This window comes from Gorilla gorilla, chromosome 3, assembly GCF_029281585.2.
Source record: "Gorilla gorilla gorilla isolate KB3781 chromosome 3, NHGRI_mGorGor1-v2.1_pri, whole genome shotgun sequence".
Classification (NCBI taxonomy): Eukaryota; Metazoa; Chordata; class Mammalia; order Primates; family Hominidae; genus Gorilla; species Gorilla gorilla.
In genome coordinates this window covers 69,887,103-69,910,821 of record NC_073227.2, presented here as the reverse complement: position 1 = coordinate 69,910,821, position 23,719 = coordinate 69,887,103, and the positions used below count along the sequence as shown (strand labels likewise).

The 23,719-nt window shown below is 40.2% G+C and overlaps 2 protein-coding genes across 5 annotated transcripts in view; one reads left to right on the top strand and one right to left on the bottom strand.

Moving 5' to 3' along the window:
- Positions 1 to 23,719, bottom strand: part of PPAT (phosphoribosyl pyrophosphate amidotransferase) — a 74,287-nt gene that overhangs the window by 22,390 nt on the left and 28,178 nt on the right. Inside the window, exon 1 of one of the 3 annotated variants that reach the window (XM_004065398.5) lies at positions 19,565 to 20,064. The exons of the other annotated variants lie outside the window; for them this stretch is intronic. Within the exon in view, the coding sequence (XP_004065446.5) occupies positions 19,565 to 19,692 (128 nt within the window). The 5' untranslated portion in view covers positions 19,693 to 20,064. Of the gene's footprint in view, positions 1 to 19,564; positions 20,065 to 23,719 lie in introns of those variants that run through there. 3 annotated transcript variants of the gene reach the window in all.
- Positions 1 to 23,719, top strand: part of PAICS (phosphoribosylaminoimidazole carboxylase and phosphoribosylaminoimidazolesuccinocarboxamide synthase) — a 50,989-nt gene that overhangs the window by 5,279 nt on the left and 21,991 nt on the right. The window contains exons 2-4 of one of the 2 annotated variants that reach the window (XM_055385049.2): positions 13,168 to 13,233; positions 15,639 to 15,766; positions 20,487 to 20,553. In XM_055385049.2, coding sequence (XP_055241024.2) covers positions 13,168 to 13,233; positions 15,639 to 15,766; positions 20,487 to 20,553 — 261 coding nt within the window. Of the gene's footprint in view, positions 1 to 13,167; positions 13,234 to 15,638; positions 15,767 to 20,060; positions 20,144 to 20,486; positions 20,554 to 23,719 lie in introns of those variants that run through there. The other variant, XM_031010391.3, reaches the window with a different exon arrangement.

Sequence of the window (23,719 nt, the reverse complement as noted above, 5' to 3'; positions counted from 1 at the left end):
TATAAATAAAACACCACATTTTAAAATTGTAAGGCTGGGCACAGTGGCTCACACCTGTAATCCCAGCACTTTGGGAGGCCGAGGATCACCTGAGGTTAGGAGCTCGAGACCAGCCTGGCCAACATGGTGAAACCTCGTGTCTACTAAAAATACAAAAATTAGCCGGGCGTGGTGGCAGATGCCTGTAATCCCAGCTACTCATAAGGCTGAGGCAGGAGAATTGCTTGAACCCGGGAGGCAGAGGTTGCAGTGAGCCGAGATCACGCCACTGCACTCCAGCCTGGGCGACAGAGTAAGACTCTGTCTCAAAAAAAAAAAAAAAAAGTAATTTAACTTGAAAACTAACTACAACCATTTCTAAAAACTTAAAAAATTATCAAACAATTCTAGCAGAACTTCAAAATGGACCATGTCAATGGGATGGAAAAAATTAGATTTCTCTTTAAATATACAAATATTTAAACTATATTATACAACTTTATTACAAAATGTCTATCACAAATCTATTTTCAAGAATATGACCACATTTAGCTAAAGCTATTAGAATTATCAGTCATGCTGTTTCTAAAAGGAATTCTGTTATATTTACAGGTAAAATGTCAATTGCATCAGTAGGTAAGGAAGACGTCTCAGGAAATCCTTTACTTCTGGTTTCTCATGTCAGACCAGTGGAACTAGGTATAGTATAATGGATGGGACAGAATGAAACTGATCTAATTTCAAACGGAAAGACTGGTTCCTAATCTGAGAAAATTGACAATTTTTCCTGGAAGAAACACTCAGAATTGATTTATGTTTCCCTTTTTGCCAACCCATACTGAAAAAAATTATTTCTAAAGCAAATTATTTCTTTACCAAATTTAAGTTTCCTAGAAATATTGGTTCTCTAATTTCCGAACTTTACTCTTTAAATATTATAAGAAATCTGATGGCTAAACTTACTCATAGTAATGAACATGATCACTTTAGTGTTGAGGCAAGGAATTAAGACAAACAGAATTTTACATCTGAAAGTAAACATCAGAGCCACAACCAGGTCAAGGATAATTTGAATCACCCAATGAATTAAATTCAGTGTAAATCCTTCTTTGCTTCTATTTTTCTTTTCTTTTCTAGTCTCACTCTGTTGCCCAGGCTGGAGTGCAGTATCATGATCCCAGCTCACTGCAACCTCTGCCTCTGGGGTTCAAGCAATTCTCCTGCCTCAGCATCCCGACTAGCTGGGATTACAGGAGCGCACCATCACGCCCAGCTAATTTTGTATATTTAGTAGAGACAGGGTTTCACCATGTTAGCCAGGCTGATCTAGAACTCTCGACCTCTGGTGATCCACCCGCCTCGGCCTCCCAAATTGCTGGGATTACAGGCGTGAGCCACCGCACCCGGCCGCTTCTAATTTCTTATTGAAGCTAGAAGCAAAAACCTTACTTCTAACTTACAAAATAGAAAAACTTATTTGTAACCCAAATGAGAAAAAAAATTCTGAAAAACCATTACAAAGCAAAGACATTAAATATTTGTAACCTAAATAAGAAAAAAAATTCTGAAAAGCATTTCAAAGCAAAGACATTAAATACACCATAAAATATCTCAAACAAACGCTATAAAGTTTTTTTTTGACTTAAAACTCATGAACCTGATAAAAGTTATTAATTGTAATATCATTTGTATGATAGGGGCCAAAACCTAAACTCAATTATTACTGAACCATTAATTGTAATATTTAATTTTAAATTATGGCCAGGCACAGTGACTCACACCTGTAACCCCAGTATTTTGGGAGGCCAAGGTGCAGGATCACTTGAGACCAGGAGTTCGAGACTAGCCTGGGCAACATAGTGAGACCCCCATGCCTAAAAAAATTATTAAAAATAGTCCAGGTGCAGTCAGTGGCTCATGCCTGTAGTCCCAGCTACTTGTAAGGCTGAGGCAGGAAGGCTCACTTGAGCCCAGGGGTTCAAGGCTGCAGTGAGCCATGACTGTGCTACACACTCCAGCCTGTGCAACAGAGTCTACGAAAAGAAAAAGAAAGAAACAAAATAAATTATGATTAATCTTCGGTATAATTTGAAGATTTGTTTTTGTTTTTGTTTTTTTTGAGACAGAGTATCGCTCTGTTGCCAGGCTAGAGTGCAGTGGTGCAATCTCGGCTCACTGCAATCCTGCCTCCCAGGTTCAAGCGATTCTCCTGCCTCAGCCTCCTGAGTAGCTGGGATTACAGGTGTGCACCACCACACCCAGCTAATTTTTGTATTTTCAGTAAATACAGGGTTTCACCATGTTGGCCAGGATGGTCTTGATCTCCTGACCTCGTGATCCGCCTACCTTAGCCACCCAAAGTGCTGGGATTACAGGCGTGAGCCACCGCGCCTGGCTGAAGATTATTTTTAATGCAAACAAAATGTTAATGTCATGCATGGTAGCATGTGCCTGTGGTCCCAGCTACTCTGAAGGCTCACTTGAACCTGGGAGGTTCAGGCTGCAATGAGCAGTGATCTCTCCACTACACTCTAGCTTGGTGAAAGAAAATTACTTTCTTTTTTAAAAAATTTATTTTATTTTATTTTATCTTATTTTGAGACAGGGTCTCACTCTTTCGCCCAGGCTGGAGTGCAGTGGTGTATTCTTGGCCCATTGCAACCTCCACCTCCCCGACTCAAGCAATCCTCCCACCTCAGCCTCCCAAATACCTGAGACCACAGGCACATGCCACCAAGCCTGGCTAATTTTTGCATTTTTTTGTAGATACAGGTTTTGCCCTGTTGGGAGGCTGGTCTCCAACTCCTGAGCTCAGGCAATCCACCTGCCTTGGCACCCCAAAGTGCTGGGATTACAGGCCTGAGCCACCATGCCCAGCCAAAAATTCCTTTCTTTAATAATATTATATCCAATTTGAAACCCTGTCTCAAAAAAAACACAAAAACCAAAGTTAATGTGCTTGTAAGTTTATAATTCAAAAAATGAACCTACTTCTTTTATGAAAATGAAATCTGAGAAAAACACAAGATAATATGGTTGTCAAAATAACCAATATAAAGTCAAGTACTGTCAGTAATGTAAATGAAGTATAAAACTGTTCTAGAGACCTAATATGCACCATGGCATATTAAAGGATTTATAACTAAGTGGAGACATACTGCCTAGGAACAAGGCATTATGAAATTTCTGACACATTTCCCTACCATTAAAAGAAAATACTTCATTTAAAATGGCTTTAGTCTTTCTGTAATTTTCGCAAGGTGTAAGTACTGATTGTTCTGTGTGACTCTTCCAAGCCCTCAGCTCATGAGTAGCCTCAGTTCTCAACCCTGACTACACATTAGATTCACAATCTGGGGATGAGGGATGAGGCAGGTACCAGAGTGGTGGTTTTTAAATGCTTCCCAGTAGACTCATATATAGCCCAAGGAAATCGTAAGATAAAGAAAAAAGAAAGGAGTTAAATTGTTTGTACCTATCCTATTTCAAAACAAATTATCTACAATGAGCCATTTTCTTAAGTAATTACTGTTTTCTATAGTAAATGCTACACATTTATATATTGAACTTCCACTATACACTGACATACACCCTACATACTAAAGGAGTGGTATGGAAGAGAAAAAAAAGGTATACAGGAAAGATGATCAAAATATGACTAAAAAAACACAACTTTATTAAAGCCAGTAACCGGCATAATAATGGACAGATTTAGGTTCTGTATTTTGTTTCCCCACTGTTTAAGAGAAAAGCTAAGCTATGATTTGTTACTCCATCTCCTATGGAGGAAACTGCTTTCTTTAATAACGTTGCATCCAGTTATTTACCTTGTCTGATGTACATAATGCATTTATCTTTTACCTCTCTACCTAATGCAGGTATCTCTACATCAGTATTGGAACCCTCTAATAATACAACTTTTATCCCAACTGTAGCAAATGAAGGAGGAAAGCACTGGACTGTGCCAGAAGTCAGGGCTCTAATAGACATCTGGTTTGATAAAAGCATACAACGACAACTAGAGGGAACAGTGAGAAATAAGAGGATATTTCAACAAATTGCAGCCAAGCTTCAGAAATTTGGAATAGACAGAGACTGGAAACAGTGCAGAACAAAATACAAAAACCTAAAACATGAATACGAGATCGTAAGAACAGCTCAAGATCTAGGCATGACTAAGAGTATGAAATTTTTTACTGAGTTGGATGCTATTCTGGGACCCAATAAAACAGAAAAATCACGAGACCAGGAATCCCAAGATGGAGAACATGTCACAGAATGTGCCAACGTAAAAATGGGAGAGGACCAGACAGGTAGGAAGGTGAAGAAAAATAATCTTAACACCATGTTACATCACACAGGTTCAAGGATCCCTTTTCCAAAATGCCTGGGATCAGAAGTGTTTTAGATTTAGATATTTTTTCAGATTTTAGAGTATTTGCATATACATAGTGAGGTATCTTAGAAAGGGGAGCCAAGTCCAAACATGAAATTCATGTGTGTTTCATACATATAGCTTAAAGCTAATTTTATGCAATATTCTTAATAATTTTGTGCATGAAACAAAGTTTTGACTATATCCATCACATGAGGTCAAGTGTATAATTTTCCACGTGTAGCATCATGTTGGTGCTCAAAAAGTTTCAAATTTTGTAGCATTTCAGATTTTGTATTAGGGATACTCAACCTGTATTGAGAATGTTCAGTACCATAAGAGGAATATTATATATGTAAGTTAAATAGGTTTCATTACATGCTATTTGACAAGCTAGCTGAATTTATTATGAAACAGATTTAGTATACATTTGATCTTCCCCAGAATAGAAACAGTACAGTTATACAAAAAGGAGGAAATAAAACTGGATTCCCAGAATAAAGTTTAAAATAGATCAATTTTAATAAAGCAAATATGCAACCCCAGATGGCAGAAGTTTAAGTAAATTTTCATACTAATTGTGGTAAAATTGAGTAGAATAGAAAAAGGGCATTGAAGAACTTAGAAAAATATAAAATACATGAGACTTTCTTAGAAGTAGTACATTTCTCTGAGACCCATGATAAATGTCTTTAAAGTATATTTAAACCAAAGGATTGAGATACAGTACATACACACTAAGACATGATAGCATGAAATAAACTGAATGAGTTCTAGACCAGGATTCAGGAAATCAAAGTTCTAAGGCTCTGTGGAACCTTGAAGTAACCAAGTGTCTCCTCTAGACCAGGGGTCCCCAACACCTGGACCCTTACTGGTCCGTGGCCTGTTACGAACTGGGTTGCACAGCAGGAGGAGAGTGGTGGGCAAGCCAAGCTTCATCTGTATTTACAGACACTCCCCATCATGCACATTATGACCTGAGCTCCGCGACTCCTGTCAGATCAACGGCAACATTAGATTCTCACATTAGATTAGAACACTGGAGCACGATGACTGTTGTGAACTGTGCAGGCAAGGGATCTAGGTTGTGTGCTCCTTATGAGAATCTAATGCCTGATGATCTGTCATTGTCTCCCATTACTCCCAGATGGGACCATGTAGTTGCAGGAAAACAAGCTCAGGGCTCCCACTGATTCTAGATTATGGTGAGTTGTTTAATTATTTCATTATATATTACAACATAATAATAATAGAAATAAAGTGCACAATAAATGTAATGCACTTGAATCCTCCCAAAACCATGGCCCCCCCACCCCCTGGTCCATGGAAAAATTGTCTTCCATGAAACCAGTCCCTGGTGCCAAAAGGTTGGAGACCGCTGCTGTAGACCTAACTCCAAAATTGGGGGGTGTGGACAAGATGGTCTTAAAGACCTCTACTAACCACAGTGTCTCCGGATTTTATTATCTGGCTTAAATGATGAGTCCCAATTGTAAGACAGTCTGCGTCTAGGGAAGAGAGGGGAACCACAGACAGTTAAGACTGGAAATGCTGGTGAGAAATCTCAAAATATTTCGCTGGTGGACAAGAAAGAAACTGGTATGCTAGAGAACTATACATCTCCTCTAGTTAGATGACTACAGATAAAGCAGCCCAACAGCAGTGGCATGATATCTTCATACAGTCATTGCTGGAGATGCAGCTAAAGATGATTCCATTAGTTATGTCAGAAGACTTAGTTAGAGACTCAGATACATACCCAATATCTATAGTGACAAAAAGATGCTTAAGGGTAGGGAATCTAACTAATCATATTTAATATTAGGGTCCCTTTAAAAAGGAAAATACTACATTAGAGTTTAAAACACAATTCTGGGCCAGGTGTTGTGGCTCACACCTCTAATCCCAGCACTTTGGGAAGCCAAGGTGGGTGGATCACTTGAGGCAGGAGTTTGAGACCAGCCTGGCCAACATGGTGAAACCCCATCTCTACTAAAAAATACACAAAAAATGAGCTAGGTGTGGTGGCACATGCCTGTAATCCCAGCTACTCGGGAGGCTGAGGAATGAGAATCCTTGGAACCTGGGAGGCAGAGGTTGCAGTAAGCCAAAATCGTACCACTGAACCACAGCCTGGGCAACAGAGTGAGACTCTGCCTCAAAAACAAATAAATAATCTAAACAAATAAAACACGATCCTGAAGTAAATTTAGAAAGCCAATATATATCCCCTTATGTTCATACAGTCATTGCTGGAGATGTAGCTGAAGATGATTCAGTCAGTAATAAGTCAGAAGACATAGGAGATACAGGTAAAAAACAAGGTCTTGACACACATAAAAGAATATTCTGGTTTTTGTGTGTGTGTGTGTGTAACAAAGTATATACATAAAATGCTATTATAAGACACTGCTATGGCCTGAACTGTGTTCCTCCCACCAATATTCATATATTGAAGCCTTAACCCCCAATGTGATGTATTTGGAGACAGGGCCTTTGAATGATAACTAGCTTTAGATGAGGTCATGAGAGTGGTGCCCTCATAATGGGTTTTAGATTTTATATCTATATATTAATAGATGCTACCATACCTAAGAAATTATGTTATAACATTATATGAAGTACTGTTGGATCATAACTCAAAACACATAAATGAAAGGTGGAAATAATTAATGGAAGCAATGTTCCCCATCGCTGTTTTTCTCCAAGTGTAGCAGCATCAGCATTAACTGAGAACTTACTCAAAATGCAAATTCTTGGGCCCCATCCAGAATCAGAAACTCTGGTGTTGGGGCCTAGCAATCTGTTTTAACAAGTCTTCCAGGTTATAATGATGCAAGCAAGTTTGAGAATCATTACCCTCTGGTATAGGGCACTAAGGGTTTGGAGGTGAGATTTTGTGCTTGCTACCTGATAGTTCGCCTCTTCTATACAAACCAAAACTGGGGAGGAGGAGATCACCAAGCCCCCAAGCTGAAGTTTATCTGTTAAAAAGACCTTGTACCTAGTCTTTCAGTCCAAAGCTTCATATAACTTCACAAAGTGTAAAGCTCAATGTTAATTTAACAAACTAGTTAATCAAATTTCCTATACTCCTGGCAAACTTATTTCTTTGGTTTATCAGATAGGACAGATTCTTAGGTTTCCATAGGCATCACAGCTATGGCCTTTGTCATTAAGAGTTAAAAATCAAATTATGCCAGGTGCAGTTGGCACATGCCTATAATCCCAGCTTCTTGGGATGCTAAGATTGAAGCATCACTTAAGCCCAGGAGTTTGAATCCAGCCTGGGCAACACAGCAAGAACCCATCTCTAAAAATAAAAAATAAAATTTTAAAAAATAAGAAAATCAGATTACTGCATTGTTTAATAAGGAAAAAAGATTTCCATCTAAAAAGTTAAGAGCTTTAGTATTCAGAAGATTTTAGCTTGTTAGTCCTCTGGAAAACTTACTTAAGTACAACCTCAAGATAATTTTTTACATGTAGAAGAAAAAGATTAAGTCAAAAGTACAAGCTTTTTTTGTTTGTTTGTTTGGCATGTTTGCATGCCAAATATGAAATATTTGGAATATATTTAGAAAATGTGAAACAGGACAAATGCATAGTCATCCTAGAAATTATATTATTTTAAACTGCCACATGAAAATTCAAAGCAAAGATATAAACCCACAAGGATCTCAGCAGCTAAATACGTAAGAAAAAAACTTAAACAGGCAAGGATTTTAGGTACACCTGCAATATATACCTACTGATTCACAAATTGCCACTCCGCTCTTAGGAAGAATGTAATAGAACATAGTATTGAGGTATAAAAATATGGATTATTTATCTTCAGGAAAAAAAATTCACATGAAATAGTCTTTCTTTAAAACAACAACAAAGTGATGGGTATTTACATGTAAAAACAGAGGTCACTTCATTTTTATTTTTTATATTTCACTGATGAATTTTTGAAATTGGAGTTGCTATTATTAATAATAGCTCCATATTGTTAACTTTGATATCTGGCCAAAAAACCGGTCCCCCAAAAGTGTTCTCTTTCCTATCTTAAATGTATGCTATAAGCCATAAGCTTTTCTTTACTTCAAATGAAAATCCAGCTACAGCTGTAGACCCCTTGGATTCTGAGTATCTAGAGTGGTTCCCAATTTGGAACTTCTGAAGATTTTGATCTAGTAGGTTGGAGTCAGTTCAGGCACCCGTATTTTTAGACGATTCTCAAGCATAGCCAGCACTGGAAACCGTAGCTAGGTTATCATGTTCAGACCAGCAGAGGACTGATTCACACAGAAGTTTCAATTTGATTCCATTCAGGGAAGAAAAATTTGCTAATGCCGATAGATTATCACTTAAAAATTAATGACTAATGGAATACGAAGGAAATCAATCACGGAGAAGAATCATAGACTGCTCAGGCTATTCCTATTATGTTAAGTAAAAAGAAGTGGCCCATGAAAATTGAATAAACTAGATCTTTGGATCTAAAACATATTTTATTTTTCTCCCTGGTCTGAAGCATAAGCGAGAGAGGATAAAAGGAATCAAGAAGTTATCAAAGGAGAAAGGACTCTGCCAAAAGAGAAAATTTGTGTTTGACAATCTTATCACCTACCTGTCTCTTCTGAGTAGGAGAAACAAAATTGACTTAATTCCGCTCCAATATCAGCTGCCATTTATATGAGCTGGAATGCCTTATTATCTACGTATTCCCGCAAGCCACTGCTTTCTGGTATAGGACAGTCACAGTTAAACCTATTTTAGGTCAGAGGGGTGGAGTCAAGCATACTTAAATAAGCATAGAAGTTTCATGGTAGTAAAATATATCCTATTAGAGGAGGTCACGCTGATCTTCAGCCTAAAAATCACAAGTGAAATACCTCAATGTTCATCTAAGAATAACCCTAGAAATGCCCATTTTTCTTTTGGTTGTAGCAAAACATATTTCCAAAATTCAAAAAGTTCACAATGAGATGGCCAGCAGGGGGCATTAAGGAATCTACTGTTACCATCTCAAAGGGTACGCTAAGAATTATGTTTTCTTCTAATTCATTTATCTCTTCCAAAAGAAAGAAATTGGAAGTAATTTTCCTTAAACCTGGAATATTTAAACACTTTTGTATATTTTACATGCATTATAATTTGTATAATCTCAGCAGTAAAATTATTACATAAATTAATGCACTTTAGTCATATGAAACACAATACTGAGAACTTTTCATTTTAATCCAATAGTACATCCAGATAGAGAAGAACTTATTACTAAAACTTCAGAAAACCGAAGACTTACAAATGTGAAAAAAGAAAGCTCAGACATAGGTATGCTGCTAATCTTAAATACAGGCAACTTGTTTATTATGAAGTCATGATTTTTCTAATTTGTACTGTTGGTAATATTTTAATAAACTTTTAAGAAGCTGTGGCATAATAAAGAATATATCTAGTTTTGGTCTCCTGTTCCTGGCAAAAAGCATCAACAACCTTTGGAACTTCCAGAGACAGAGGCATCTTTGTTATGTTAATGAGGCTGCTCTAGGTGGGTTCCCAGATAGCTTCAGGATAGGGGGTAGTCACCGAAAAAGACCGACCATGTGATGAGGGTTGGAGCTTTGTGCCAGTGTGACCTCCATGAAGGAGAGTGGGGCTGGAGGTTGAGTTCCATCTTGTAAACAATGACTTAATCAATCACATCATAAAAACTCTGGCTTAGAGGAAGATTTGGAAGCTCGGTACAATGCAGTTCATGTTTCCTTAGTTCCTTTATAACTTCCCACAGACATCACTGCATTAACCTCTACACTTGACTTGTCTTTACTTTTCTATTCTCAAACCTCAGCAACTTTTCTGAGATGTAATTTACATACAATCAAATTCACCCAACTAAAGCATATAACTGTGGTTTTTAGTATATCCACAGTTATACAATAATCACCAGTATCCCATTTTAGAACATTTTGATCACCCCACAAAGAAACCCCATATCTGCCAGGCACGGTGGCTCACGCCTGTAATCCCAACACTTTGGGAGGCCAAGGCAGGCAGAACACGAGGTCAAGAGATCAAGACCATCCTGGCCAACATGGTGAAACCCCATCTCTACTAAAAATACAAAAATTAGCTGGGTGTGGTGGCCGCGCACCTGTGGTCTCAGCCACTTGGGAGGCTGAGGCAGGAGAATCACTTGAACCCAGGAGGCGGCGGTTGCAGTGAGCCATGGTCATGCCACTGCACTCCAGCCTGGGCGACTGAGCAAGACTCTGTCTCAAAAAAAAAAAAAGAAAGAAAGAAACCCCATATCCATCAGTAGTTTAACTGCTTGACCACACCTCTGTAACCCCTGACAACCACTAACCAACTTTCTGTTTCTACGGATTTGCCTATTCTGGACATGAGTGGTACCCTCCAATATACATTTTTGTGTCTGGCTTCTTTTGTTTCATGGTTCATCCACGTTGTAGCATATATCAGTATTTCATTCCTTTTTATGGCTGAATAATATTCCAATTTATGGATATACCATATTTTGTTTTCCCACTTATCAACTGACAGACATTTGGGTCACTGCCATTTTCTGGCTCCTATGAATATTGTTGCTATGAACATTCTGGTACAATTTTTTTCCCATTTTGGTAAAATATACATAAAATATTTACCATTATACCCATAAGTACATTCACGTTGTTGTGCAAACATCACCACTCTCCATCTCCAGAGCTTTTTCATCATTCCAAATTGAAACTTCTGTAGCCATTAAACAATAACTCCTCCATCCCAACTCTCCTTAGCCTGTGGTGACCACTATTCTCCTTTCCATCTTTGTGAATTTGACTATTCTAGGTACCTCATATAAGTGGAATCATACAATATTCGTCCATTTGTGCCTGGCTTATTTCACTTATAATATCTTTAGGGCTCCTCCATGTTGTAGCATTTATCAGAATTTCCTTCATTTTAATATTCCATTGTATGGATACACCATTTTGTTTATTCATCCATCGATGGTCATCTGGGTTGTTTCTGCCTTTTGGCTATTATCAATAACTCTGCTATGAATGTGGATGTATAAATATCTGCTTGAGTCCCTGCTTTCAATTCTTTCGGGTATATACCCAGAAGCGAAATTGTTGATCATATGGTAATTTGTGTTTAATTTTTTTAGGACCTGCCATACTGTTTTTCCACAGCAGGTACATGTTTTTATGTGAACATGTTTTCAGTTCTTCTGGGTTTATATGTAGGAGTGGAATTGCTTGGTCATATGGCATATGCTGAAAGTTTCTGAGGAACTACCTGTTTTCCACCATGACTTCACCATTTTACATTTCTATCACCATCTTTTAAAAATTATATCCAACAAGAGTGATTTAAACACATTTTCAAATTTCCATGAGGCACTAGGCATGGTGGTAGGCACCTGTAGTGCCAGCTACTTGGGAGGCTGAGGCAGGAGGATCGCTTGAGCTCAGGAGGTCCACGCCAGCCTCGGCAACATAGCGAGACCCTGTCTCTTAAAAAAAAAAAAAAAAAAAATTCATAAGGCTGAAAAATTATTCAGAATTAAAACCTAGGAGAATTTAAGATGAGAGGAACTCACTGTTGGAAAGCATTGTGGAGTACGCCTTCCCCCTGTCACCCCCTGCTGCACATCATCACCCCAAAATAACACTGGGTCCACTGCAGGGTCTAAATTGGTAAATTTTAAATGTCATTTTGATATATGAAGTCTAACAGAGAAGATCTCTATTGTGTATTACCTAAAATGCTTCCTTATACCTGAGTTGGTAGAGAATACAGTAGAGAAAGAAGGAAAATGTCTATGCCCACTTCTCACTAAAAGAAATTAAGTAAACACTGGGACTTTCCATATTCACAAATATCCTGTGAAGATCACCTATGATGAAAAGCAGCTAAATTATTCTCACTAATAATGAGAACAGTCTGTCTTATAATTTTTAGAATATACTGTTTGAATATGGACACAAAATTTCTTTTGACTCATATTGAAGTTATTATTGTATTCTTGGTACTTTATGCCATCACAGTTGCTTTAAGTGAATGATAATCAAATACGAGATTTATCTATGTTTGAATAATTATAAATCATGTTGATTTGTAGGTAATCCTTTAGAAGATGCTAAAAGTCATTTACAGATTATAACAGTGAGTGACACAGAGGCTGGAAAATACTGGTGTGACAGTGAGGTCAGAGCGTTGATATAGTCTGATGAAAAAATTAAGCGAATGCTTGAAGGGGCCACAAGAAACAAGAAAATATTTGAGGAAATTGCCAGAAGATTAATTAATGCAGTTTGGGATAGACAGAGACTGGAAACAATGTCATATGAAATATAAAAATGTAAAATATGAATATAGCATTTTACAAAGAAAAAATGGCAACCCTCCAAGAAAAATGAGATTTTATGAAGAAGTTGACTGCATCCTAAGAAAACCAACTCTCAGAACTGCCAAATGGAGACATGGTAACTTTGGAATTGACATTAACAAAAAAAATTCTAGACATTCCTCTTTGCATTTTCATTTAGCAAGAGAAAAACTCTTTAAAAATGAAATCCTTACACTACTGTATGCTCAAATGACCCTTAAAAATCATTAAAAATAGGTACCTAATTTAAGCCAAGAGTTTCAACTTTTTTCTAAACCTTGTACCAAAATATTCCTAATTCTTAACTCATTCTTTATTTGTCCACCTGCTTAAGTTTTCTTATTTTAGTATACCTGAATGCTTGAAAACCATTAATGTGTTTCAAATGATGTCACATAATGATTCTTTTCCTGTGTTTTTATTTAAGAATTATTTGAAGGTCACAACAAAAGCCAAGGAACTTTGAGCTTCAAGAGAAAAGCACATGAAGATGGTAAGAGCCAGAGAAATAACAAGTTCTTCCACACAGTGGAAAAAACTTGTTGCTTTTTCCTGATAACAGAGATATTTATTCCTGTCCTTGATAAATTAGACTAAATATATTGTTTATGAACTGTATTAGAGCAGAGAATGCTGAGAAATAATTTATTTCACAGCTCATTGAGTGAAAGTTCCTGCAGGAGCTAGAGTTTATATTTTAAAAGAAGAAGAAAGAAAAAAGAGTGAGAGTAACACTGAAAGTAAATGAACACTTGCCCGGAGTTAGGTAACTATTTGGTTATCATGGTCCTTTAAATTGTACTTTACAGTGATTGTTGCAATTATTGTTATCAGATGTAAAAAGAAAAAAATCCACATTTCTTCAAAGGTAGTCAATAATCAATATAACATTTTAATAAGTCTGAAAGTCAAACTCAGAAGCCAACCTAATAATGGGAGCTGTAATTCCAAAATGACCCATCACAGACTTCAGAAAAGATAATATAGTGCAATATAGCATGTAGAAGAAAGAAAATGCACATAAGACTAATAAGAAAACCTGAGTTCCAGTCTCTCTTTGACCCTAATTCCTCAACACAGAGCAAATCACTGCATCTCTCTGGATCTCTAAAATAATCCAGCTTTAATGCCTTATAGATTTATAATTTATGAGATTGTTTTTTAGTTAACACAAAAAATTGAAGAGTAAAACAAAATTTTACAAAGTAGACACACCAAACCCACCACTCAGGACATAAAACTTACTAGCACCCTAAAAGCCTCCCAGTCATTAATCATCCTTCCGCCCCCATAAACATTATCATTATTCACCATAGATTAGTTTGGGATTCATACTATATGTACTTTTCTTTCATTCAACATTGTTTATGAGATTCACCCATGACTTTACTCACAACAGTAGTCTGTTATTTTTTATTGCTCTAGAATAGTCCATTGTAAAAATATACATCCCAGCCAGGTGCAGTGGCTCAGGTCTATAATTCCAGCACGGCCTTGGAGGCCAAAGCAGGAGGATCACTTGAACTCAGGAGTTCAAGACCAGTCTGGGCAACATAGTGAAACCCCCCATCTCAATATTTAATAAATAAATAAACGTATATTCCATTACTTTTTCAAATCTATTTCACTGTTGGACATTTCAGCTGTTTCCAGATTGGGGCTTTTATGAAAAATTGCATGTCTCTCAATGGACATATGTATGCATTTCTGTTGAACACATACCCAGAAGTGGAAGGCAGGGTCATAGGGCATGCATATATCCAAGCACTGTTCTAAGCACTTTACATATATTAACATATTTAGTCCCAATCACAATCCTATAAGGTAGGTGCTATCATTATACCCAATGTACAGATGAGGAAACTGAGGCATAGAGAAGTCTACGCTCCTGAACCAATAAGGTCTCTGCGAGGGCAGGGACCACATCTGCCCTGTATGGTAAAGTATTCCCAGTGTCTACCACAGTGCCTTAGTAATATACTTAGATGTACATTATTCCTATTTGTTGAGCTTCTGCTCAACAAATACATTTTGAATAAAGTATTAGCACATAGCAAGAATTCCTCTTCCCCTTATAACCTTTTATCTCAAGTGAACTGAAAAGTGTATTTTTCTATGTCTGGATATAAATGCAAGTCAGATAAAACTCTTGTGCGGTTAACCCTTAGCAGTTTCTCCTTTCAGGTTAAACTGCTAAGGGTTAACCGCACAAGAGTATCATTCTGAACCCACTGAATTTGAACATTAGACCTCACAATATATAAGTCTAGGCCAACAGATGAGGAAACAGACTCAGAAGTTAGAAGACTTGCCCAAGATTAAACTGATGTTACTGGAAAACCTGGGGCTACATTTCAGTTTGTATGTTAAGGAGCTCTTCCCAATATTGACCAGAATGACCAAGCAGTGGTACTTGGAGACTTTTGGGGGCAGGTAAATTCTGCTTCAGACTAATGCAAAAAGCTAAGTTCTAAAAAAAAAAAGTTATAAATGGAAGGATTGAAAACACTTATTTTAAAGCAAGAATCACTGAATTATAAAATAACTAAAATCAAAGACTGGAACAATTTGCAAGGACACTTAAAATAAGTCACTCCCTCAAACCAAAATTTACTTGACTCAGATAAAGGTTGTAGATTAAGGGAGTAGAAAAGTTAAACACTATAGGAATGTTACATATTTGATCATTTTCAGCCAAATATGAAAATCAAAATTAAGTAAGATATTCCCTGCCTTAATTTGGCAGCCCAAAGTAAGTTCTCTGACAATCAAATCCTGTGTTCTCCACAAAACTAAATGAAGATTAACTGGGAACTAGATCCATATAAGTCTGACTGAGTGCATCTCTCATTCTCACAAGTGCCTTTCCAGTGGTAATGTTCTGTACTCTGTTTGCAGAACCAGTGTCTAAATCTCTTAAGAAAAGTGCTCCTGAGATCATTACAAATCAGTTTCCTCAAAGCATAATAACAGAACCAAAAGATTCTACAGAATGTTTCTGCAGACAGAAAACCCAACTTCATCAAGTAAATCTTATAAATTTTTAGAAGTATGAAAATATTTGTCATTGTGAGGTTCAATTCCTAACCAGGAGAAGTGATAATTCACTGAATGGAAGGGCATGGTTATCTCCTAACTAATCAAGGAAAGGCTAATTAGCTGATTCATGGCATAAATCTACAGACATTTACTAATTCCTTTTATGGAATCTTCAAATATGTCCAGGCCATTCTAGTCTCCATAAAATGTGACTGTGTTTTAAAGATGAAAATGTTTATTCTAAGAAGGGGTGTCTGGTTTGTTCAGAACTCTGCAAACTACTGAAATGATGTTTTCACGACCAAAACAGCATTTGGTGATTATATAAATCAGGCACGAACATACCCACAAACATGCATGCACAGTTTACAGCTAAGAGGACATGTGAAAATTCCCCTACAGAAAGCAGAGCTACGGAATAAATCTGAAGATAGCCAGAACTACTAAAAACGAGGAGTACATCTGGATGAACCCATCTGGGTTAAATATCCAGTGCATGACTGGCTTAACTAATTGATACGCTATTTATTTTTATATGAAATGGCTAATATACCTTCCAGGTATTCTGTTAACCCCAGGACTAAATGTTTCAGATTAGATTATACCCAAGACAAAAAACTGAACCAAATACAAAGCAAAAGTGATAGAAATCTCACCTTCTAGATTCCATCTTCTTAAAGATAAGGTTGGCCAGGCATGGTGGCTCACGCCTGTAATCTCAGCACTTTGGGAGACCGAAGCAGGTGGATCACTTGAGGCCAGGAGTTCAAGACCAGCCTGGTCAACATGGTGAAACCCCGTCTCTGCTAAAAATACAAAAATTAGCTGAGTGTGGTGGCGGGCGCCTGTAATCCCAGCTACTTGGGAGACTGAGGTACGAGAATCACTTGAACTTGGGAAACGGAGGTTGCAATGAGCCCAGATCATACCACTGCACTCCAGCCTAGGTGACAGAGTGAGACCCTGTCTCAAAAAAAAAAAAAAAAAAAAAAAGGGAGGCCAAGGCGGGCAGATCACGAGGTCAGGAGATCGAGACCATCCTGGCTAACATGGTGAAACCCCGTTTCTATCAAAAATACAAAAAATTAGCCGGGCGTGGTGGGGGGCGCCTGTAGTCCCAGCTACTCGGGAGGCTGAGGCAGGAGAATGGCGTGAACCCGGGAGGCGGAGCTTGCAGTGAGCCGAGACTGCGCCACTGAACTCCAGCCCAGCCTGGGAGACAGTGAGACTCTGTCTCAAAAAAAAAAAATCAAGAAGATAATATATAAGAAATAAATTCCTTCATCAAAAAGGAAAAAAACACAATCAAACCTTTTTGCAGTTGTTTTAAAACTAACCAGTGAGTGAATGAGGGTGAGAAAGTGAAAACAGAGCTTTCTGCAACAGACCACCACTTCTCAGAGTACGATATATATATACATATATATATACACACACATATATATATATATATAAAAAACTAAAAAAAAGGTCTTAGTTTTATTCTGGCCCTTATCTATCAGTTTAGAGCAGCAGATAATTGTATTTCCAAGACATAAGGGAATGTCATTGTTCTTCCAAGCAGAATCAGTCCTCCCAAAGGATGAGCACTTTAGCTCATGTAAAATTTTGAATTGATTATGGGTGAGAACCAGCCCTCTTTGTGCACCTTAATGATTCTATGCCTACACAAGAGAAATGTTAAATTGGTTTTCAGTAATACATTTGTTCCTCAAAACCACATAATCACATCATTATTGCCCTTATCTGGTATTATTTAATCTTACAATTCTTTCACAGAAAAGCAACTATAGAAAACAGATATATGTAACCAGGAATCAAATGGTATTCATTAAAAAAAAAAAAAAAAAAACCTATAACCATGAATACCAAGTATTTTCCTAAACTGGGTACTAAAACTCCAACCAGTGCTAACATGTAAGTTAAAAAAAAAAAAAAAAGCCTCTTTTTCTTCAGGCACACATTTAAAGGGAAGGAGAAAAGGGGATGAAAATTTCTTGAATAACTTTGGCAAAAAAAGTAAATATAGTGAAGTACAGTTCATACATATTTTCTACAGACCACCAGGCAACCCTAAAGACCTCTAGATTCTCCCTCACCCCCATGAGAGAGTATCCAAAATAACAACTGTTTTGTTTTGTTTTTTGAGACGGAGTCTCGCTCCGTCGCCCAGGCTGGAGTGCAGTGGCGTGATCTCTGCTCTCTGGAACCTAAGCCTCCCGGGTTCAAGCGATTCTCCTGCCTCAGCCTCCAGAGTAGCTAGGACTACAGGAGCGCATCACCACGCCCAGCTAATTGTTGTATTTTTAGCAGAGATGGGGTTTCACCATGTTGGCCAGGATGGTCTCGATCTCTTAACCTCGTGATCCGCCCGCCTCGGCCTCCCAAAGTGCTGGGATTACAGGCGTGAGCCACCGCGCCTGGCCATAATTTCTAAGAATGTTACAAACTAATGTTGCTCACAACTACCACATAATCAAGAGTTTACTTTCTCCTTGGATTATGTAACTAATTTTCTCAATAAATTTTTTTTAAAAAAACAAGAAATCTATTATAGTCAACCCACAATTATCCAAGATTGGAGCTACCCAAGTTAAAAATATTCTTTCTGATGCTTCCCACATTCTCAGCTCTTTAGTAAACAAGGAATACACAAAATGTGAAACTGAAATTCAAGTATCTGGGACAATGAAAACAGCAAAAAGTACTTCTAATTTAAGTTTGGTGGAGGGAAAGCTAATCTTTTGGAATGCGTTTACACATGTTGCACCCATTTTGCTGTTACGTGTTATTGCCAAGTTCCTTAACTGTAGTGTAAGTTGTTACTACTGTATTGCCTTATGGAAACTGTAATACTTTCAGTAAGAATATCAAACCCAGGTTTGTTTTTCTTATCCTAGTGTAATAATTTATATCAACTTCCAGTTAAGTCAGGTAGTAAGAAAAGGAAAGATCACCGAAGCAAAGTAATTTTTTTTTAACTAGAAAGGATCTTCCAATTTTTCAAAATCAAGTGTATGGATCTTGGCATAGAGACACTACTCCCCGTCCCCCTTTTGAAGAAGGGAGTTAATTTTTGTCATGTTATTACCAACGTTTTCATTCATTAGGCAAGACGTCTACCAATGAATCTTTTCCAGATGCACTGTTCCCTATGGTTGGCTTATTTCCATTTAATTTATGTGAGATCTACTACCAGTAGTCATTCTCAACATCAACTAGTCATCTTTCCCTGGGTCTGAAGTCTAGCATCCTCAAGTTCCCATAGCGATAACTACTTTCAAACCCATAATCTGCTCAATAGCTCTGCCCTTGCAAACAAAAGCTTGTGGTGGTTGGAGGCCCCGCGCGAAAACCTTTAGGTGTTGAAGGACCTGGACTGGCCGCCACGCCACACTAGCCTATTACAGGAGCAGCCACAGGCTCGGGGAGACTAGAACCCGCATGCAGTCGGGGAGGAGCCCTGACCCAGCTAGACCAAGCAAACCGGCGGTTTACAAGCTGGCCAGCCTCTGGATGGGTGCACAGACCGGGGGGCGGGGAGGGAGAGAGCCCCTAAAAGGCATAAGTGGCTGGGAGGGTGGGCAGGACAGGCTAAAGTTCACGGAAGCGAGGTGCCCCTCGTGCACGCCTAGGCAACCCGGTCGACGCCACAGGCAGGTACTGGCTCAGGTCGGAGAGGTCGGTCCTCCCGGGCCCTCCGGCGCTCATGAGAACGCCGACTGCGGGAAGCGGCTCCGAGAGATGGAGACGCACGCCCCCGCCACCCCCACCCTGTTGCTCACCGGTGCTGCAGCCCCACGAGTCCCAGAGTGATCACATGCGGTACATCCAGCTGCGTGGGCCACTCTCCTGAGGCGATGCACCCGAACACGCCACATTCCTCTCGGATCCCCAACTCCTCCAGCTCCATGTCGCCGCCGAAAGCACGTGGAAGGACCTGCCGCTGCGGCCAAGGTGTAAGCACCAACCAGCTGCCAGCTCGGCCCGTCGAGCTCAGAAGCTCGCGCTCGCGACAGGCGCTTCCTTCCCGAGGGTGGCCCCAGCTACTGCGGCGGCGCGCGCTGTCCCTAGGTGGCGTGGCCAGCTCAGCCCTGCTCCTCCCCCTCCAAGCCCACCAACGAGCGAGGGCGGAGGGGCGGTCCCGCGGCTGAGGGGCGGGGTCACGGATGCTGTAGGGTGGAGCTAGCCTTCCCCTAAGAGCTGCCTGGAAAGCTGTATTTGCTGCACGTGGAAATCTCCGTTATTTTCCAGCACCCAACACTAGCGTAATGGGAGTAACGGACTTAACCTCATTTCTCTTTCAGAGCATTTAGCCTTCATATGCCCTTCCCTGCATGCTTCCCCCAGGCCGTCAAGACTTGGTACGCTCCAACTTCTGAGCCGCTCCCGCAGCCGAGAAGGGGCCGGGGTATGCGAGCTTCCGCAGAGTGGGGAGGGGCCGCCAGTGCGCGCCACTTTTCGCCTGTCCGGGCACTGCGCCAGCGCGGGGCGGCCCGGAGGCGGGGTCGCGTCTCTGCGCCTGCGCCTGCGCCTGCGCGGCGGGAAGCCAGCGGGGCGTTGTTTCGTCCGAGATCCAAGTTTCAGTCTCCGCCTATACCCCTCCGGGTTAGGCCGCTGTAGCGGAGCTCGAAGAGTGGCGCAGGGTAGCGCGGCACCGCCTCCTTCCCCGCCCAGCGAAGCTCTCTGACCACCCCTCTTTTCTAGAGTTCTGCCTCGCTTCCCGGCGCGGTCGCAGCCCTCAGCCCACTCAGGATAATGGCGACAGCTGAGGGTGAGTAACAGGGATCCGGGCCCTTCACGGTCTCCCTGACCCCCAGGCCGTGAGCTCGCGGCCACGTGCGAGCCGCGAACCTCTGTCCCGCCTCCCTGCAGCCGCGCCTCTAGGCAGCCGCGCGGGCGCACACGTGGCCCAGGCGCTCCCGGGACTCCCCGAACTTTATACTGCCTCGGGGATGGGGAGAAGGAGCAAAGTAGAGGAGAACGAGAAATGGCCAAGGGGTGGAAAGGTGCCTGGAAGTATTATTTATAATCAATAGCTATTGCAGAATACAAGCAAATCAGTCTTGATTCGTCAAAACCTGAGTCTTGCTTTGCCCGTTAGGTTAATAACCTTTCTAAGAAGGTTAATAATTGAAACTTTTGAAAGACCTGTCTAGAGGCCGGGCCTGGTGGCTCACGCCTGTAATCCCAGCACTTTGGGAGGCTAAGGCGGGCGGATCGCCTGAGGTCAGTAGTACGAGACCAGCCTGGCCAACATGGCGAAACCCCGTCTCTTACTAAAAACACAAAAAATTAGCCGGACGTGGTGGCGCGCGCCTGTAATCCCAGCTACTCAGGAGGCTGAGGTAGGAGAATCGCTTGAACCCGGAGGCGGAGGTTGCAGTGAGCCGAGATCGCGCCACTGCACTCCAGCCTGGGCGACAAAGCGAGACTCCGTCTCAAAAAAGAAAAAGAAAAACCTGTCTAGGGGGCGTGTGTGTGTGTAAGTAGTCTTTGATGCCATGGTGTGTGTGTGTGTGTGTGCACGCGCGCGTGAAGTAGTCTGATGCCACGATAGCTTGGGGGGGTGTGTGTACGTGCGTGTGCGTGTTTAAGTAGTCTTTGATGTCATGAGTGTGTATGTGTGCGCGCGCGCGTGTTGAAGTAGTCTGATTCCATGATGGCTGGGGAGGGGGGGTGTTTTTAAGTAGTCTTTGATGCCATGATGGGGGTGTGTGTGTGTGTGTGTGTGTGTTCGTTCCAGTAGTCTTTGATGCCACGATGGCTTTGAAGAACTCCAAAACCTTTAGGCAAAAGAGTTGCACTATCAGGAAAGATTGTTCTTGCTATTTATGCTGGAAAAAAAACAAACGTTGGTTTTTTCCACACACCCAGTTGCTATATGTATAGTGAGCCAAATTGCTTTTGTGGCTGCTGGGTACATTCTTTTCCACATAGAAAGTAACTGAATTTAGATTTTAAAAAGCTGTAGACCCAGGCCGGGCGCTGTGGCTCACGCCTGTAATCCCCAGCACTTTGGGAGTCCCAGGCGGGCGGATCACGAGGTCAGGAGATCGAGATCATCCTGGCCAACAGGGTGAAACCCCGGCTCTACTAAAAATGCAAAAATTTGCCGGATGTGGTGGCGTATGCCTGTAATCCTAGCTACTCGGGAACCTGAGGCAGGAGAATCACTTGAACCGGGGAGTCAGAGGCTGCAGTGAGCCGGGATCGCGCCACTGCACTCCAGCCTGGCGACAGAGAGAGACTCTGTCTCAAAAAAAAAAAAAAAAAAAAAAAAAGCTGTAGACTCAGCAAAAAAGATTCAGATGATATTGAGTATCAACTCCCTAGAATCAAGGCAAGGACCAGAATTTTTCTTGCAATCATGGTACCTGTACCTCTAAAATGGCAAATCTCTAAAATCTTTGCTCTTCCACTTCTTTCCATTTGTGTACCGTTGGCAGGTTGATTTTTCTTAAATGTCACTTTTATGGTCTCTAAAAGGCAAAAGTGGCAACAAAGGCAAAAATGGCATCTCTAGAGATGTTAAATCCAGTCTGTCCAGTCTGAAATCCCTTTTCATTCAAATCCTGAATACTGCTATCCTTTCTACCTCTTCAGCCCTAACTTTGATTTTTCTCTCCTGAGAATCCTTAGCTATGTTCCAGTCAGGTTAATTCACCAAAGTTTGTTTTTCATTATATACATTTTATTTATATTATTTTTCCCAGAACATTGCCGGCTAATGGAAATATAATGTAAATTTGTCTTCTATAAGCCACATTTTAAAAACTAAAATAATAAAAAAACTGGTGCAATGTGTTTATATATATATATATATATATATGTGGTTTTTTTGTTGTTGTTTTTTGTTTGTTTTGCTTTGTTTTTGAAATGGAGTCTCACTCTGTGTGGCCCAGGCTGGAGTGCAGTGGCAAGATCTCAGCTCACTGCACCCTCCACTTTCCAGGTTCAAGTGATTCTCCTGCCTCAGCCCCCCCAAGTAGCTGGGATTACAGGCACGCTCCACCACACCCGGCTAATTTTTTTTTGTATTTTTTAGTAGAGTCAGGGTTTTGCCATGTTGGCCAAGCTGGTCTCAAACTCCTGACCTCAAGTGATCTGCCTGTCTCAGCCTCCCAAAGTGCTGGGATTACAGGCGTGAGCCCATTTTAATATATTTTATTTAACCCTATATATACAAAATACATTTCAACATGGAGTCAAGATGAAAAATTGTTTAGATATTTTACAATTTTTTTATATCGAATGCAGTATATATTTTAACAAATGACATTTCAACTTGTAATAGCCACATTTCTAGTGGCTGCCTTATTGGACAGCAGAGTCCTAGAATTTTCTTATCCTTTGTGTAAATTCTGTGCTTTCCCAGACTCTTAAATTTCAATTCCATGAATCATTTTCAGTCCTCATCAATCTTTCCAGAATTCATCTACAAATTTATAGCAATAATTTTGGCACTTGCAGGGTATGTCACGTATGGTTGTTTCTTATGTTGTTTCTACCCATTAACTGAAATTCCTTCCCTATTTAATGACTAAGTAATACAGATTCAACTAAATTAAGGGGAGGGGCATTAGATACAAACTTTGCCCGGGCTTACTGCATATTAATATATATAAATGTTAATTTCTTTATCTGATCTGGGCACTGTTTTTTTTGTTTTTGTTTTTGTTTTTTCTTGAGATGGAGTCTCCCTCTCTTGCCCAGGCTGGAGTACAGTGGCGCCATCTCAGCTCACTGCAACCTCCGCCTTTCAGGTTCAAGCGATTTTCCTGCGTCAGCCTCCCGAGTAGCAAGGATTACAGGCATGCACCAACACATCCGGCTAATTTTTGTAATTTTAGTAGAGACGGGATTTTACCATGTTGGTCAGCCTGGTCTTGAACTCCTAGCCTCAAGTGATCCGCCCACCTCGGCCTCCCAAAGTGCTG